The 17,672-nt window shown below is 37.6% G+C and overlaps 1 protein-coding gene across 5 annotated transcripts in view; it reads left to right on the top strand.

Moving 5' to 3' along the window:
• RAB3GAP2 (RAB3 GTPase activating non-catalytic protein subunit 2) overlaps positions 1 to 17,672 on the top strand; it is a 43,736-nt gene that overhangs the window by 9,774 nt on the left and 16,290 nt on the right. Inside the window, exons 2-17 of one of the 5 annotated variants that reach the window (XM_057398759.1) lie at positions 1,415 to 1,479; positions 4,529 to 4,652; positions 6,146 to 6,227; positions 8,325 to 8,372; positions 8,492 to 8,567; positions 8,700 to 8,801; positions 9,883 to 9,982; positions 11,201 to 11,299; positions 12,128 to 12,276; positions 13,256 to 13,335; positions 13,434 to 13,523; positions 14,249 to 14,388; positions 15,979 to 16,195; positions 16,525 to 16,668; positions 16,899 to 16,981; positions 17,451 to 17,515. In XM_057398759.1, the coding sequence (XP_057254742.1) occupies positions 1,415 to 1,479; positions 4,529 to 4,652; positions 6,146 to 6,227; positions 8,325 to 8,372; positions 8,492 to 8,567; positions 8,700 to 8,801; positions 9,883 to 9,982; positions 11,201 to 11,299; positions 12,128 to 12,276; positions 13,256 to 13,335; positions 13,434 to 13,523; positions 14,249 to 14,388; positions 15,979 to 16,195; positions 16,525 to 16,668; positions 16,899 to 16,981; positions 17,451 to 17,515 (1,664 nt within the window). Of the gene's footprint in view, positions 1 to 1,411; positions 1,480 to 4,528; positions 4,653 to 6,145; positions 6,228 to 8,324; positions 8,373 to 8,491; positions 8,568 to 8,699; positions 8,802 to 9,882; positions 9,983 to 11,200; positions 11,300 to 12,127; positions 12,277 to 13,255; positions 13,336 to 13,433; positions 13,524 to 14,248; positions 14,389 to 15,978; positions 16,196 to 16,524; positions 16,669 to 16,898; positions 16,982 to 17,450; positions 17,516 to 17,672 lie in introns of those variants that run through there. The other 4 variants (XM_057398760.1, XM_057398758.1, XM_057398762.1 and 1 more) reach the window with 4 other exon arrangements.

The following is a 17,672-nucleotide window of genomic DNA, read 5'->3' as shown; positions in this document are numbered from 1 at the left end:
CTCAGGTGTTTCAGGTATTTTGTAAGCCTGCAGTTTTTGAACGAGATAGTTAAAGCTGATCAGTGTCTCATTCATTTTCCTCTGTTGTCTTGCAAAGATGTGAATAGCCAAGGTCCTTGTGCTCATTTTCCCCTTAGAGGCCACAGCTTCAACTTTTTGCTTTGGCTGCTTTAGGAGTGCGGGTGAGATCTGCGTTATCCTCAGAGGTTTTGTTGTCACAAATGAATTTCCATGTACTGTCATTCCCTGTTAAAATCATAGAATGGTTTGGGTTGGAAAGGACCTGAAGATCATCCATTTCCAGCCCCGCTGCCATGGGCAGGGACACCTTGCACTAGGCCATGTCACCCAAGGCTCTGTCCAGCTTGTCCTTGGGCACTGCCAGGGATGGAGCCTTTGGGCAGCCTGTGCCAGTGCCTCACCAGCTTCACAGTAAAGAACTTCCTTATATCTAACCTGAAATTCCTCTGTTCAAGTTTAAACCCATCACTCCTTTGTCCTATCACTACAAGTCATTCTCCAGCATCCTTGTAGGCACCTTTCAGGTATTGAAACTTGCGTTGCTACTGGCTGATCCAGCAATTGACTTAAACCAAACCGAAATCCACCACTGTGGAAAGGAATATATTTTACTTATGTACAGAAATACTGTTTCTCATAAAGTTGAGCATATGTTGTTCTTATGGTGTGTTAAAGATCATCTTACGCCACATAGTGAAATATCTGAAGTCCTGACAGGAGTGAGCCTGCTGTCCCCTGACTTTCCCTCTGTAGCTGCCTCATACATACAAGATGGGACTTTTGTTGTGTTTGGAGTAGTAATTAGATAAATGCAGCTAAAGCTCAAATTTTGTAGTGATGTCTGAGGTCTCTGCACCAACTGGAGAAAGTTTTTGTCAAGTGGACACAAGAGTTTCCCCCTGTTATGCCCTCACTTTTTGCTTGATGTATTGAACTTGAAATATGTCTTGGCTCTCCCTCAGTGTCTATGAGAAGCCGAGAAAAAACATATTTGGTTGAATAATTTGTTCTAAAAAGCAGAGAGTCCCTGTTGAAGGATCAGTGGTGTATTGCACCAGGGACCGTAAGGTATTACTTAGCAAGGGCTTTAGATGCAGTCTGTCAGAGTTAATTTACAATTTGTTCTGTTTCCACATTGTACTTAGGTTGCATCTTCTGGTATTGCTTGTCAATAGTGTCAAAACTGGAAGTAAATGCAGAGAAGTAGGACAGCCGTTTCTGCCACTTCATGTTTCTTTCTGTAGAGTTCATCTGGTAACTGCCATAAATGAACTTATTGGCGGGGAAATGAAAACAACCACCAGCAATCCTTTTTGATTGTGTTTTTCATTGCTTATGCTGTATCTCATGTGCTGTTTCAGTCAAGTAACAAATCTTTCTTTGCTTAAAGCAGGCAAGTCAACCAGCTGGGAAGATGGTGGCTGGGGAGGCTGGGATGAAGCAGAATTACAAGAACCTGTAAGTACATACAGATGAGTTTTCATTGCTAAGTTGCCTATTCTAAAAGACTTCTCTTCTTGTTTGTGCTTTGTTTTTTTCTTCTATGTAGTTATCACCTGGACAAGAAGGATCTTGCTCTGTGTTACAAATGTGACAGCTTATTTGTCCCTTGCTCCTGTAAATTTTTCTAAATAACTTGGATGTTACCTGTTGTGATATTTACTTATGTTCTTGTATTCTGTAGGGTTTTTGTCACTAGAGTGTGCACACATCTTTCTGTGCTGCTGCTTGTTTGTCCTTTAACTAGTCAGAGAAAGCAGGGCATGGCAGTGAAGTTATAATAATCTACCATGAATTAATATAAATCGAAATCTCCTCAATCATGAACCACTGACACAAGCATCTTTCTGACAATCATGTAGTAATTCTTTTATGTTGTGATGTGGGGATGGTATTACTGGAGGGATGAAACTACATAAGTAGGATGGGGCAGCCCTTCAAAGGGAGGAAAACATCCCTCTGCCAAACTAGCTCAACTAGGAATAACATTGCTAGTCTAGTAATTGTTAAGGCTGAGACTTTTATCTACCAGCTGCCTTACATAAGATGCTGGCAAAGCTGACTGTGTAGAAATCCTCTGCACCTGCATGAATCATCTGAACAGAATTGCTTGATTCATCCCCTGTTATTGCTGATGGGGTTTACTGAGGAATCTAGAGCTCACCTTGCTAACAAAATGCTCTTATCTGCTGTCTTTATCTCTGTATGCAGAAAGTATGCCTAAGGATTTGGGCAGGATCCTCCTAACTACTTAACTTCAGCAGGGAAAGAGGTCTTTCAGCTGAGCTGACAAACAGTTTGAAATAAGCATGATGCCTCCCAGGAATGAATCATGGTGCTGATGTCAGGGAATGACAAGTGTATAAAAACATAAATAGGATGGGAAATCAGCTCCACTGTAATTGCTATGACGGTGTTTCTTGGGCGACATCTTTGTTAGATGAGCTGTGATACTTGTAACTTCCTTAATGAGAAGAACAAATGCTCTGTTTGTTACTTACATTGTAATTGAGTAGAACCACCAGGCTCTAAATGGAAATTGCCTTATTTTTCACTCTTTTTCTTTAAAATGTCAAACTGTTCTGCCAGGTAGTTCACTCCCTTCTTGCTAAGGATGTCCTGCCTACATGTTTTCCTCCAAAGTTGCTAGTAGTTTCAGGTCAAACTCTTTAGAAAGAAACTGATCCACAGCAAACAGGACTGTTTGTCCGTGGTTTGCATTGTAATTGGTGCAAAATGCATCTTTTCTTGGAATTAGTCACTTGTCAAGTTTCATGGAACAGAGCTTTTGAGAAGGCATTCTTTTCTTCCACAAGGTGTCTTTTTATATTAACTAGTTTGTTGGGATGATGATGTTAAAGTCATGTTTTAAACGCTGATTTTAATTTTTCAGCCTTTTGCCTTATAAAGGAGTTTCTTTTGACAGGTGCAGTGCCTTTTCTGTTTTAACACTTAGTTTATTTTTGTCACTAATAGAAGATGGCCATATTTGATGCCTTTAGATTTCAGGTTCTTTGTATATTCATGCTTATGTTGAATTCTTTGTTTAAGATATAATTTTAATTCCTTTTAATCTTGAAAAAAGCCTTTCATTTTCGATTCTTTTACCTCAGTTTGAAAATCATTACATTAAAATCTAGTATAAGGCTTTTCTTTGGGGTTTGGTTATGTGCTTTGGTACGATATATTTACCTCTGTCATGAGGAGTTAAAATTAACATGGGTATCACAGACAACTTCATCACCTCTTTGTGAAGACTTGACAAATGCCAGTAATCAGGGAAAAATTGTTGCTATAGAACTTGGCATCCAGCAGCAGACAAAAATGGCATGAAAATAGGTTGTCCTCTTGCACAAATCAATGGATAATGTGGACAAAGTTAGCAGAATATTTGTGGTGTGCTAATGTAGAGCTTGTGATGGATATACAGGGTATTCTTATGTGCGCAAGGTGATCCATTTATGGTACAACCTTATGAAAAGAAAGAAACGCAATGAATAGCTGATTATGATATACAAATTATTCCTACTTTTTTCATTTGGGAGTACATGTGTATATTTTGAAGTAGGTGTAACTTCATAACAACAGGATAAATTGCATGAATCAAAAGGATCACATTGAAACTGTTGGGTTCTTTGTGCATAGCTGCTTTGGGATCCTAGGGGATGCAGTAATATTTTGGAGAGCTAGGAGGAGGTGGGCTTGGGTAGGTGGCTATGGAAACAGAGACTGGACAAGGGAAGGTGTTTGTATTGCTGTGATCAGGGTAAGAGGATGGAGGTAAGAAAGCTGGAGTATCATCTCTGAGACACCTTTTAGCTGTCTGCTCAAAGCCTATTACCTGCTTTCTTCCTTTGAATTATGGTTAACAGGAGCTACCTTTGTTTGTTCTGCAGTCAAACATTTGACACTGCTCCAAGGAGAAACGATGCAGTCTGTTTGCTTTTATACTTAGTGGTGGTATCTAAATCTGTAACTTACCCATCGTTAAACCTTTAAAACTTGACACTAAACCTGAATTTTTTTTCTTTGTAAGCTCCTTCTTGTGAAAAGACATGGTACCTGTTGCACGTTACCATGAGGCTTTAGTGTGAATGCCAGCTTAGTTATGTTCTTCCTATGTGCATATGTTTACTTAATGCTGGTCAGTGTATGAGCTTGGATAAATTATTCATTTTGAGTATGGATTATGATGAGAACAGCTAAAGAGATTCTCTCCAGTCTCTAATCCATAACAATAATGCTTTAAATTTTGTTTTTCTAATGTCTCTTTGGTGAAAGGAGATATTTTGAAGAGCAGAATTAGGGATGAGTACTTTGGGTTTTGATTTGTAAACACATAGAATTAGTACAAGGTTGGTGCATTTCTCTTGGCTTTTCATGCAATTTCTAGTGACTGGATAAGTAACAGTCCATTCAGTGCTGGTATAGAGGGCAAGCCAAACTGTTGTCATGAATCTTGCAAGTTCTTCTATGTTTAGAAACTCTTGTATACATTTACCTATAGGAAGAAGAGGAATCTAATTCCAAGAACCAGAGAAATTACTGGCTTCAGGATTGTGTGTTGTCCTTATCACCAACAAATGACCTGATGGTAATAGCTAATGAACAGAAGGCAGTCTTTTTAGTATGTAAGTATACATGCTACTAAGTGTATATGCTAGTACATCTAGTACATTTAATAGCAATCAGGACAAGATTTGTTTCTACCCCATCCACTTACACCCTCAAGGCATACCTTCAATAATTTTGGAGTGTTTTATAGTGTACATCATGCAATTTTTAGGTACTGCTTGGGAAGTAAGTTGTTTTGGTTTTACTTCTTAGCTGTATTTTGGTTGGAGAAAACTTTTATCATGTATAGTTAATATATGCTGTAACTACCCAGTTGTTTTGAGATGCTCCAAGATACTTACATCAGTTGTGCTCAATAAGAAAACCCAAACGTTTGTATTAACTTTAGCCATTAAGAAATATTTGACCTTGTTTTTCTCTTCCTTTTGAAGAAACAAAAGAGCTAACTGAGCCAGGGGCACTTGGAGGAGGGATATTGAGGTGGATTGGTTTTGAGATTCCTATCTTCGATAGAAAATTATTCTTTGTCTTGAATAATGGGAAGCTTTATATTTTACTCTCAAGTAGGGCTCTTGGAACTTTTAAAGGTACCCTTACTGTTGTGAACACTGATAAGCTAGCTGCTGTCTACATAAGTGCTGAGGTATTGATTGTGTTAACAACTGTAGTTGGTTGCACGTGAACATGAAGAAGTGAAACCTCCTGCCATGGGGCATATTACACCATCTGAAAACAAGAACAGGGACTTGAAGCTCAGTTGCATAATGAGGTAGATTGTATTGAGTTGTCATGCTGCATTTGGCATTCCCTGCATTCCCTTGTGTGTTCCAAAGCTGATATAGATTAGTTGCTAATTTTTCACAAAGAATGGAAAGGTAACAGTACTCTTAAGAAAGTTCTTACTGGATCAGGAGTAAGGAGTCAATTTACCTTGCCAAGAGCTCACTAGCTGGAGACTTGCTTCTGCTCAGTGGTGCGGTAGCAACTGTACCACGCAGGGGCAGAAGTGTCCCTGTGTCTCAGGTTTTAGGTGTCAGATAAATGGCACACAACACTACCTTTCTTTATTTGGCATCTGGGAGTTGATTCAACAAATGTCAGCTGTAATAGCACCTTGTGCATAACAAGCTGTAGTGTTTTCTAACCTTGAATATGATGTGATGATTAAATATTGTCAAATTTAATGTAAGATTCCTGTGTCCTTCTTAGCAGTTAAAATTAGAATTTTCTGTTCATTTAAGCTCATCTTCAGTAATCTTTTCAGAAGAAGCGTGCTCTTCCATAGTGCTTTTCTCCTAAGGATCCCTGTTTCGTAAATTGAACTTTTAAAATTTGATAAAGTAGATATTACTGTATAAATCTTATTAAAAAACAGTCATTTCAGAATTGTAATCGTGCATTATTCCATGTCTTCACATTTATGACAAGGTGCTTAGCTAAGTGTGGTGGGTGTATTGTACATCCATTAGAAGGGAAGGATTAGGAATAGAACTACATTTGTGAGATGCAAAGCAGTTTTTACAGATGGTATCTTTATTCTTAATGGCAGCTAAATGGAAGTATGGTGACAAGGGGAAGGAGGAGATGCAGTATGCTGTTGGCTGGAGTGGCTCTCTGAATGTTGAAGAAGGGTAGGTGTTGAAATACAGCTGTGATAAAAATATCATTTCCATGTTTAATAATTGGTAGTATATGCTTTTTACTTGTAGGGTTGTGGAGTTTGGGGCTTATTTCTTCTTACATCTGGATGCATTCATTGTCTTACGCATTTTAATGTTGAAAACAGAAGTGACCTGGGTGATCAGAAACATTGTCTGCAAAAGTCACTCTTCATGTATAGTGTGATACCTCAGGACAAGTTCATATAAATTAAGAGAGGTCCTCTCTCGGCAAGTGAGTGTATTTGCATGTAATTTAGACATCTGAAGAGATCTGGATTATGATACTGTTTATAAATTCCTGTACTAGGAGGGAAAAAAAGAAGTACCCTTCTGGAAAAAAAATCTACTTTTAAAGTAGGGATTAAATTTTGTTAGGGGATGTTGCAAATGGAAACATATGAAGTTGTTTTAGCAATACTCCTTTTCATTTTTGAAATCTCAAGGAAATATAACACTATGTCTCTGATCCACAAATAGTTTTGGACTCTAAGTCATTTAGGGGCTTGAAAAATTTGCTTTGGTCATACATTTGGTATTTATACAACATTTCTGGTCTCTCTGTCTTCAAATAACCAGACAGATGCTTTCCACAAATCTCCCATATGGAAGAGGATTTTGCATCTTGTTATTAAGTTTGCAGCCTTGAGTTGCTGTCTGCCTTTCCACATGCTTCTTATTGGCTTCAACCTTCTGTTACACTGCAGGAGGTGTTGACTTAATCAGTTTCTCTCCAATCTGTAAAGCTCATAACCTAACTGCTGGTGCACACATTTAAACTGGTTTATGTGCATCTCTTTAAGTTTTTGTTTTTGTTTTTTTTTTTTCTGAAATTATTCTGTCATCTTTTATTAAAACAAAAAAAAGGAAAAGAAATTCTGTTTGGCTGTTTGGGATTTTCTTTCTTACTACTGTTACAGCCCAAGAGACATGCTGTTATACAGGACAGGAAGCTTTCTTTAATTGACATGGTTGTATTCACTACACCTTGATTTAAGGTTTGCAAGGGTTTACTGTAGGTGAAGGTTCTATATCTGTGGAAGTATGGTAAGATGGTAAATAATAAATTACTATCAGATTGTCAAAAGACATGACTTTTTTGTCACCAGTTGCCTCCAACTGATAATGTTTTGTGGTGGCCAAGCTTTGCTATTGGAAGATGAGATTCCACTGAGATATTCAACACTGCTTTGAAGTTGTAACTGAATTGTGGTTGATGTCAAGCATGCATTTAGGAAGCCTTTTTTCTGTAATTGTCTAGCTGATAATTTAATCACTCCTTGGGGAATGGAGGTGACCTGAAATGCAAATAATCAACAGTACTGCAGGCAGTTATACTTTAAGTGCTGTTTGGGATGTCATCTTGAATTTATATGCTCTTTCATAAAAACTTTGTATTGCTTCTGTTTCCCCAGACACTATAAAACTTTGTCTCATGGTAACAGTTCAATAAGTTCTGATTGGAGATATTGAAGCTTGCTCATCTGCTTGCCTTCTGCATGCTTTGCTTGCTATGCAGTGAGCATGCTCACCTATTGTGTGAACTGAGAAGACTATGTTAGCCCTTCGAATGCTCTTAAATTGGTGAAATGCAATTGATCTAAAATCTACCTAATTGCATAATGTGATTCAAAAGTTTATTTTGATAAGTATGGTTCAGTTCTTTGTTTTGTTGGTTTTTTTTTTTGTTTGTTTGTTTGGGGTTTTTTTAGTGGCTCTTCTCTGTATCTCATTATAGATCGGGAAAAAATATTTACTTTTTGATACCTGAAATTTAACTTGCATATTTACTGAAGAGTACTGGCAGAATATTTAGTCTGTGAATGATGAAAGGCAACACTAGCAATGTGTAATAAACACTTTTGTAATCTACTTGGGTAATCTTGAACTTGTAATTGAAAATGACTTGAAAAAGTTTTTTTTGCTTTTTAGTATCAATTTGACATATTGTGTGCTGCATTAATATAGTCTTAAAATGTTTAAAATGCTGAGTTGGTAAAATCTCTTGTAAAGCAGAATTTCACAACTGGAGAAAATAAGATACTTAATGGTTTTATCTTTCTTTTTTAGTGAATGTGTGAGTAGTGTATTGTGTATCCCATTGGCAAGTCAGAAGAGGTAAGGATTGATACTCTTATGTATATGCATCATCAGTCCTCTTATGTTGTTCCAGTTTTAAATGCTTACAGCTTGGAGCAGGATTTGTTTGTAACTTGTAGTGTGTTATTGTGCAACAGGAGTTCCACAGGCCGTCCAGACTGGACCTGCATTGTGGTTGGCTTCACCTCTGGCTATGTTAGGTTTTACACTGAGGTATGTTTCATAAGCCAAGCTATTGTAAGACTCACCTATTCCTATAAAACTTGTGTTTCTGCAGGTAGTGCTTTTTGACTTACATAAGAAAAGGGGCACAAATGTTCATGCTTATTATTCTTTCTCTTCCAGAGTGGAGTTCTGCTTCTTGCTCAGCTGTTAAATGAAGATCCTGTCCTACAGCTTAAGTGCAGAACCTATGAAATTCCCAGGCATCCTGGTGTCACAGAACAGGTTTTGTCACATTATTTCAAAATTGAAGTGGCAGTGTTATGGTGTTTGGAAGGGAGTCTTCTCTGTGAATCCTCTGTGTTCTTTACCAGTTTTTGATGGGATGCACAGTTCCTTAGAACAAGAGATTCTGGATTTCTTGTTCTAGAATTATAATTTGTGTAATTTGAGGATTCCAAATTGATTTTTTGGTTTTGGAGTATTTAGTTATATTTGTACTATTTTTCTCTGTCATAACCGTGCAAGGCTTCATTCATTTCCTATTTATTCATTCATGTGCAGGAAGCATGATAATATGTTGATGAAAGTAGAAAATGCAGCTGGACAAGTGCCAAGAGCTAGATGTACTCATTCATAAGATCTTAATTATTTCACAGAGAAGAGAGTTGAAAATTAAAACAATCTTTGTAGGAGATAGTTGTAGCAACCTGCATGTCATTATGAATGTATCCTGCAGAGAAGGCTCTTGATGAGCTCAAGCTCTTTAGTAGGAAAGCAGCTTGCTTTGTTCTTGGCTGAGTTGTCGTGCTTTATGCAGAAAACTAATGAAGTTACAGATCCTCAAGTTTGCTTTATACAAATGCGCATGTGATTTAACATGATGTTTTGGGATCAGTTTTGAAATTCAGAAGCATTAAGGAATATGAGTCTTGAATTTATATCACCAAATTAGCATTTATGTGCCCATGTGGTAATTCAGGCACTAAAAAATCCAGTCTCAGAATTTGGCTCATAAAACCTTGATACTTGCATTCTAGATAAAGCTGTTTCTCTGTGGCCTTCACAAGCTGCTGTAACTTTTTTGTTTTCTCCGTAAGCCATAAAATACATTAAGCAAAAATTAAAGTTATTGAAAGAAGATAAAAATATAATATGTGCCTAAACTTACCTATTGGATGGTTTTAATACTGAATTTCTGTGGTATTGCCTTAGTCCATTGCCTGTGGCTTGTTAGATATTAACTTGCTGGATGTAATCCTCATCTTTTTGTAGTTAATAGTATAAAAAGCTGGAAAAGAAGCTGTTACAACAGTAACAGTGATTTTTTTATTTTTTTTCTCCCTCCTTTCATTTTCTTCCGTAGAATGAAGAGCTTAGTATCTTGTACCCAGCAGCAATTGTGACAATTGATGGTTTCAGCCTCTTTCAGTCCCTTCGTGCATGTCGCAATCAGGTTGCAAAAGGTATGATTAAGAGGAAATGTTCATTTCTGACTCTGTTAATAGAAATTTACATTACATGAAAATTACTTATGTTTATTAAATACCAGACCAAGGTGGAATTTGGATCTTCCTTGTTTGTCCATCAATATATAGGCATCTACTGCATAGAAGGAAACGTCTTCCTCTACAGGAAATGTTCTCAGGGATATGCATGATGAAGCTCTGCTTTTCTGGAAACAGTTAAAACACTTGCCTGCTGATGGGAAGTTGCGAATGAATTTGCTATTTTGCTTTGCTTGCATGCAGAGCTTTTGCTTTAACTGTTAAACTGTCTTTATCTCAACCCACAAGTTGTCTCATTTTTATTCTTCCAATTCTCTGCTCCATCTCACTGGGAGGGAGTGAGCAAGCAGCTCTATAGTGCTTACCTGCTCACTGGGGTTAACCCACCAGCATACTGCTAAGGTGCTTTTTATCATGTCAGGATGCTGATTTTGCTGTCGGTGAAATGCTTTTCTTGACAGTAAGGACTTTTTAGCAAGTGATAATGCTGTGATGATAATGTTGGTAATGATCACTGCTCTTTGTATTAATGTGGAAGAGCTTTTGATACCTGGTTTGATTGTGCAGCCTTTGATCCTTTTTTTTTAGTATACTGCTGGTTTATACTTTAATTTGGAAGCAGGGTCGGTTTCCTGGGGTTAGAGGAGAGTCATATAAGAGCACCGTGTGGTAGGTTGTATAAGCATGCTGCTGTTACAGTTCTGCAAGATAAAACATAAACAGGTGGAGAGTTTCAGTTATCCCTTAATTTTTGCCACGGTTCTTACCTCACATTGTTACAGATCTAGTGCATGTGCTGACTTTGCAAGTACTTTTGCACAGGAGTGTCCACTTAAACATGCCCAGACCACAGAGATAAATTGTCGTGGCATTTTAAAATTGGGCAGAATATTAAACCATAAATTACAAGTAAAACAAAGCTCTCTGCAAGCACAAGACATAGATGTGATGGAATATCATTTGCAGTTTTACTCAGTTAATTGCTTAAAATATTTTAATTTCATTAAGGTAAGTATTTTAAAAGGCTATTTTAGTTCAGCAGCTGTTTAAATGTATGTTAATTTAAAACTAGGTTATTTTGTGGCTTAAGATTGCATCATTTCCCCCCCTCTATTATGCTATTCCTTTGTCTTTGACTCAGTAGGAATTTTTTTGTGTTTTATCAACTTTTGTCAGCTGCAGCATCTGGCCATGAGAATGTTCAGCCTCCACCATTAGCTTATAAGAAATGGGGTTTGCAAGATGTGGATACAATTGTTGACCATGCTAGTATTGGTAAGCATTTCTGTTTAATTTCAACTATTTGGCTTAAATAAAACTGAATGCTTCCGTGTTTTACATTTGGGGTGAGAGCTCTTAGTAGTACCGGTTGGATAGAAATAAATAGTGGGAGAAGTCTGTTGTAGTGAATGATGTCATTAACCATCATCAGACATATTTTACTTTCTCTTCAGATCTGATTGAGCCTCCCCTGTCCACTTGAGGGAAGAAATTTACAGCTGTAGCTGTCTTGTCCTCTCTTGTTTGGCAGGGAACAGCCAAGGGAGACTAGATCAGGTGCAGTTGTTCCCATTATGGTCAGGTTAAAGGTCTGTCTGCAGGCAGGTTCAGGCTGGTATGGGTCTTTCCAGAGTCTAGCACATCAAGAAAGTAAAAGTTGGGATTGTTCCTCTCCAAAAAAGACAAACTGACTTCTAGGCTCTCGAAGACTTCTACTGCTTAGGATTTGCAGAAGCCCAGGTTCTTGTCAGACTGGCAGGTCTAAGGGACAGTCAGCTTCATTTTTCTTCTCCCCTTTCCACGTAAGATGTCAGAAGGGAGTTAACAAGGCAGGTGAAGTGAATTTGGTAGTTGTTTTTGATGCTGACTTCAACTGACTTTTTACCTCTTCTAAACAAACTAACTATGCTTTATAATTAACCTAAATACATCAGGTTATTTCTGCTGTGTCCTTTGGAATTCCTATGGTTAAAGCTGCAGCTCCTCCCTCCCCTCTGAACGTTTGCTAGTCATTCAAGAAGGCAGGAATATATTTAGGCTTCTAGAGCAATTGCATGCCTTTATTCTGAAAGTATAAGACATTCACTTTAATGTTTTTGTTAGGCATCATGACACTGTCTCCTTTTGATCAAATGAAGACTGCCTCCAATATAGGTGGATATAATGCAGCTATAAAAAACAGCCCACCTGCTATATCTCAGTATGTTACTGTTGGATCCAATCCTTTCACTGGTTTCTTTTTTGCCCTGGAGGTATGTACTACAAAGCTGACTTGCTGAAATTTTGAATGATTAACCAGGCTCTTTTCCATATGGGTAGTTCTGAAGTACTCTTATGTTAATTTTTTGCTGACAAGTGTCAGCACAGAAGATCTTCTTGATCTTCCAAAACTGGAATGATCTGGAGTGGATGTGATAGTAACATCTATCACAGGTTCCTGCTAATGAGAAATTTTATTTTCTATCTTAATGTGATAGTCATTTTTTAGTTTCTTTTCGTTTGTTAATTTATTGCTGATTAAGTAACCTAAGGTTTCTGCAAAATTATGCTGGAAGTTGTGCAAACATTCCTCTTAACAGATGTTTGGAGGCCTTTGATCATGTATGCACATGGCCTGAGTATTTTGTGGTGATTTTATGTAGTGGAACTACTACTTGTAGAAGAAAACTGCAATTTAGGCTTAACAATACTTGCAGCACACTTAGTCATCTTGCATTGTCTTGGAGGAGAAGGATGGCAATGTAGTTCTGTCTTGCACAGTCAAACCCTACGTGTGTGCTGGCCTTATCAGGATTGAAAGTTGATTGAAAATGCCAGAATCCTGGTTTTGATTTTGTACTTGCTTTTCCAATATGTTTATGAAAAAACTGCCTACGTTGATGTTTGCAAGGATGCCAAAGCCATCCACCCGCTAACTCTCCATGATAAATCATACACAGGGTTTTTTTAACTTCTGTTGCAGACAAACATACCAGTGACTTGCAGGAGGATTTTGAAATGGTAAAGAGATGTCAGAATGGCTTTTCTGGGGGCAGTGAATTAAAATTTTGCAGAGTCTTAAAGCTATGCTTTCTGAGCTGAAAGTCCATAGGAGGCCTGAAAAACTATTCTGCAGTTGAGTTCAGTGTAAGAACTATTTCTTGGCTTTCTGAATACTTTGTTCCTTTATTTCAGGGTGGCTCACATATGACTATTTCTTGGCTTTCTGAACACTTTCTTCTTTTCTTTCAGGGTACCTCACAGCCACTGTTGTCTCATGTTGCCTTAGCAGTTGCAAGTAAACTGACTTCAGCACTATTTAATGCTGCCAGGTAATAAAATAGTTACGTATTTTTGTTGTAGCAACATAATGATTTGAGGATTTTTAGGACCATTAGTATGATCTCTCAATGTGTTTTTCTACTGCAAGTGGCTGGCTTGGTTGGAAGAGTAAACATGAAGAAGAACCTGCCCCAAAACAGAAACCGAAAGTTGAACCTGCAACCCCACTGGCAGTGAGGTGAGTTTTACATACTGTCACAATTGCTTTAGATCTCTTCTGGTTTTAATGATGTGAATTATTTTAAATGGTGTATAATTGATGAACATGTATTTTTCTTGACCTTAATCAGTGATGGTAGTTTGCATATCATTCATTTGAAGCTATCAGTTTATCATTGTGGACTTATCCTTTTCACTTAAGATGTGTGGGCTCATTATTACTATGTGCACAGTTTAATGACATTATAAGTGCGTAAATACCAGCCCTGAAGTTTATCACTCAAGTGTTTCAAAGAAGCTGGATGATAGTTTAAAGTCCCTCTCAAAAAGGAGGTATCTTATTTCACTGTTGATAGAGGAGAACCGGAACAACAGTTTGTAGCCTTATGTAATCAAGAAAGCTGATAAAAGACTAAAATAATTCCTGTTTGCTTTCCCTGATTATTTTTAAGTATTCCCCAGGCTATTTGGCAACAAGAGAGGATATATAAAGTAACCCACTGCACTTGAGATCTTTGCCTAACAATGTATGACAAGGCAGTCACCCTAGTTCCTGAGCTTTGGTTTTCACTAGGACTTTAACAGATCTGAGATCTTGCAGTAGACATAACATGCTCTTGATTTTACCCATACCTTTATGTTACCTTAAAAAAGAAATGCGAATCTGTATGACATACTGTTTACTGTTTCTGAAGAATAATAGGTATCTAGTGTTGCTTATGTTTTCCCCTTTTTTTTTTTTAGGTTTGGACTTCCTGATTCCCGTCGCCATGGTGAAAGAATATGTCTTTCTCCATGTAACACTTTGGCAGCAGTAACAGATGATTTTGGAAGGGTTATTTTGCTGGATGTTACAAGAGGACTTGCAGTTCGCATGTGGAAAGGTATGATGGTATATATCAGTATAGCAAATAATACTCTTCAAAACATTGTGGCTTCTTATGTTCAGATGTAGAATTCCAAGTATTTTTCAATTATTAAGAATGACTTTAGTACATTGTTATTATACACCAAAGGCAGATAATGTAAAATCTGTATGGGTATTGTTGTACCAATCGCTGAAATAGTGATAGGGCCTGTAGTAAAAATTGTGTTTGGTTTGTATTGTGTAGATGTCTTTATTTTTTCCCCACAGCTTCTATCCCAACAGAAAGCTTGTAACCTAACTTTTTGTGGGGGAAAGCTTTAGCTCTGTTCTCAAGGATTCTCTCTCTTGAGAAGCTCTAGTGTCTTCTTTAATTCTACTGGGAAAATGACCTGAAGTTTGAAAAATCAGTAAGATGTACAACTTAATAGATTCTCATTCCTTCATGTGAGTGTGCAAGCACGGATTGCTCAGTCTCTAAACTGCAGACATTAAGCTCTCATTGTAATTATACCTAATGTTACAGCATGTCTTAGTATCTCTATGCAATTAAAATTTTCCAGCTGTTTATGAAATGGAAGATAAGTTTTAAGAACAAGTAAAGAATCTTTAACTCTTCTCTCTCCACCCCCAATTCAGATGGTCATGACTATAGTAGCTACTTCAGTGACATGCTAGCAGTGTGATAGCTAGATTAATCATGTTTCCTTATGCTTTCTCCTCTCATATCTTGAAACTTACTGGCTACAATACATGCTTTCTGATATTCTTGGACTGCTTTCTTCAGTACTGGAGAGCTTCCTGTCACCTAGCAAGTACTGTTAGAGTCCCAAGCTTTGATAGTCAGACACAGGTTTATAATTTGCCTTTCCCTCATGTTGACATATGGAATAAAACCACAGTTTTTAGCAAAACTGTCCACTGAATTAAATGGTTTGGGTTGTACCTTTCCTCTCTGAGTTGTGAATGCTTTTCAACCTTCTTACCATCACTTATCTTGTTATGGACTTGTTTTGTACATTAGTATTGTGGTTTGGAGTCTTCATTTGTACTTACTAAACCATTACATAGTGATATCGTAGAACATCTTTGCCTTTTTTTGTTTAGGAAGATTTTGAGGGAAGGTATTAGTGTTACCGAGAGAGAAAAGTATTTTTACTGGGTTACTAAAAGTTGCGTTTTAATGATGAAAACACATACCTATTCTATTTAGTAGGTTATACAAATTTACTTCCTTAAATCTTTTTTTGTTGTTCTGAAGTGTGGGAAATCTAGACACTTACTACATATTTTCTCTGGGAAGCTTTTCGGTGGTGTAATGTCCAGAGTACAGACCTGATGTGTTTTGGGGTTTTTTGTGGCTTCTCCCAGGAGAATTTGTTCCTCCCCAGAGCTGTGCAGGAGGCTGCGTTTGGCTCTGAGGAGTCCTCTGATGGGCCCTGCTCTAAGTCCATGGACCACAGCTCTTGACAGGACCTAGTCTTGTTGCACAGTTTGAAACAAAGCTTAAGACAGCTTGCTGCTGGAATAGTACTGAAGTGGGTGGTGATGCGTACTAATCATGTATTAATTACTGTACGCTAATCAACTTCTGGCTTCTCTTCCAAAGGATACCGTGATGCAGAAGTTGGTTGGATACAGACTGTAGAGGACCTTCATGAGAGGGAAACTGAGAAGATGGATTTTTCTCCTTTTGGAAATGCACAGGGTCCAAGCAGAGTAGCTCAGTTCCTTGTGATCTATGCTCCGAGGAGAGGCATTCTGGAAGTGTGGAGCACGCAGCAAGGCCCTCGGGTTGGAGCCTTCAATGTGGGGAAATACTGTAGGTAAGAAACATTTAGCAGGTAGGCGTATTGGTTGTACTGCTGCAGTAAAGTCATATGTGGATATGCCAGTGGCAAAAGTAGAAAGTGCTGGTAAGCAATTTTTGCACAGCCCACAGTTTTTCTACTGAATGCAGCTGCTTGCGCCATAGAAGGGGACTTTGTTATCTTTCATCACTCTGCTTAGATAGGTACACTCTCTGTCAGTCTTCCCTGATAAATGTGTGTAGCAGTTGTTAAACCTTAGGTTTGTAACATAGGTCTTTTTATTCACTGTGTGGAGAGGGATGGTTGCTAACTTTGTTCCTCACTGTTTTTTTTATTGTTTTTAGGTTGTTGTATCCTGGTTATAAAATAATGGGTCTAAACAATGTGACCAGTCAGGGATGGCAGCCCCAGACTTACCAGATATGCCTTGTTGATCCAGTCTCTGGAAGTGTAAAAACTGTCCATGTACCTTTCCATTTAGCACTGAGGTAAGGACTCTGTGCTCTGTATAACCAAATGAATTTCATTATTGTTTTGGAAACAATATTTACAGAGAGTGATTCTAGTTTTCCTTCTCAAGCTGAATAGTAGGCAATAGCCTGATTGGTTTGTATGCATTAACTTGATGTTTTGTTGTTTTGTTTTTTTTTTTATTAATGTGATGTTATCGTATTCTTTAGTTCTCTTCACTCATATAACTAAAATTATTTCCCTCCAGTGATAAAAAGAGTGAGCGAGCAAAGGATATGCATTTAGTGAAGAAGTTAAATGCTTTACTCAAAGCTAAAACCTCAGATCCGGGTAGGTTCTCTTGTATAATTTCTTCAAATTGTATGTTATCAAATGGGTCTTGTATTATCTGTCCTGTAAGTGGACAAACACAGGTATGATTGTAGTGCATTGTAAGTGCATTCTGCCTGCACCAGGTTAAATTTAATCTCATACACTGATCCAGTATAAGCCTTGTCTGCCATGTAAATCTTAACTAAATTCTACTTCGAGTGCTTGCATAAAACATGGTCTATGTGCAATCCGTTATGCTATGTAATGGAGTTTGGCATTTGACGCTAGATATCCTTCTTCCTCTAAGTGATACAGATGATACTGAGCTCTTGTTTTGTTTCATTTTCTTAAGCTTATTTTGGCAGCTTTTGTGATAGTGTCTTCATCTTCACGGCATGAATCTGTGTGCCTCAACTATGGTGTGGATTGACTTGCTTTTCAGGTTTCATTTGAGAAATATGAATTGAAGTTCTGATTATCTTTGCAGATTTGATTGAAGCTGAAGCAAAGGAATTAATACTTGATATCAAATACCCTGCTACAAAGAAACAGGTGAGTATTTAGAAGCCAATATACTTTATTATTAGGAAAAAAATTATCAGATTAGTGCTAAATGTTTTAAATGTTTCAAAAATATGGTCTTTTTTTTCCTAGAGGTATTTGAAGCAAATAATTGAGCTGTTTTATTCTGGGTTTGGTGTGTGTTGGT

The sequence above is a fragment of the Pezoporus wallicus genome, unplaced genomic scaffold (assembly GCF_028554395.1).
Source record: "Pezoporus wallicus isolate ANWC-B61680 ecotype Strahan unplaced genomic scaffold, APGP_CSIRO_Pwel_v1 contig_5231, whole genome shotgun sequence".
Classification (NCBI taxonomy): Eukaryota; Metazoa; Chordata; class Aves; order Psittaciformes; family Psittacidae; genus Pezoporus; species Pezoporus wallicus.
The sequence above is the reverse complement of the archived record's forward strand: the minus strand, read 5'-3'. Positions and strand labels throughout refer to the sequence as shown.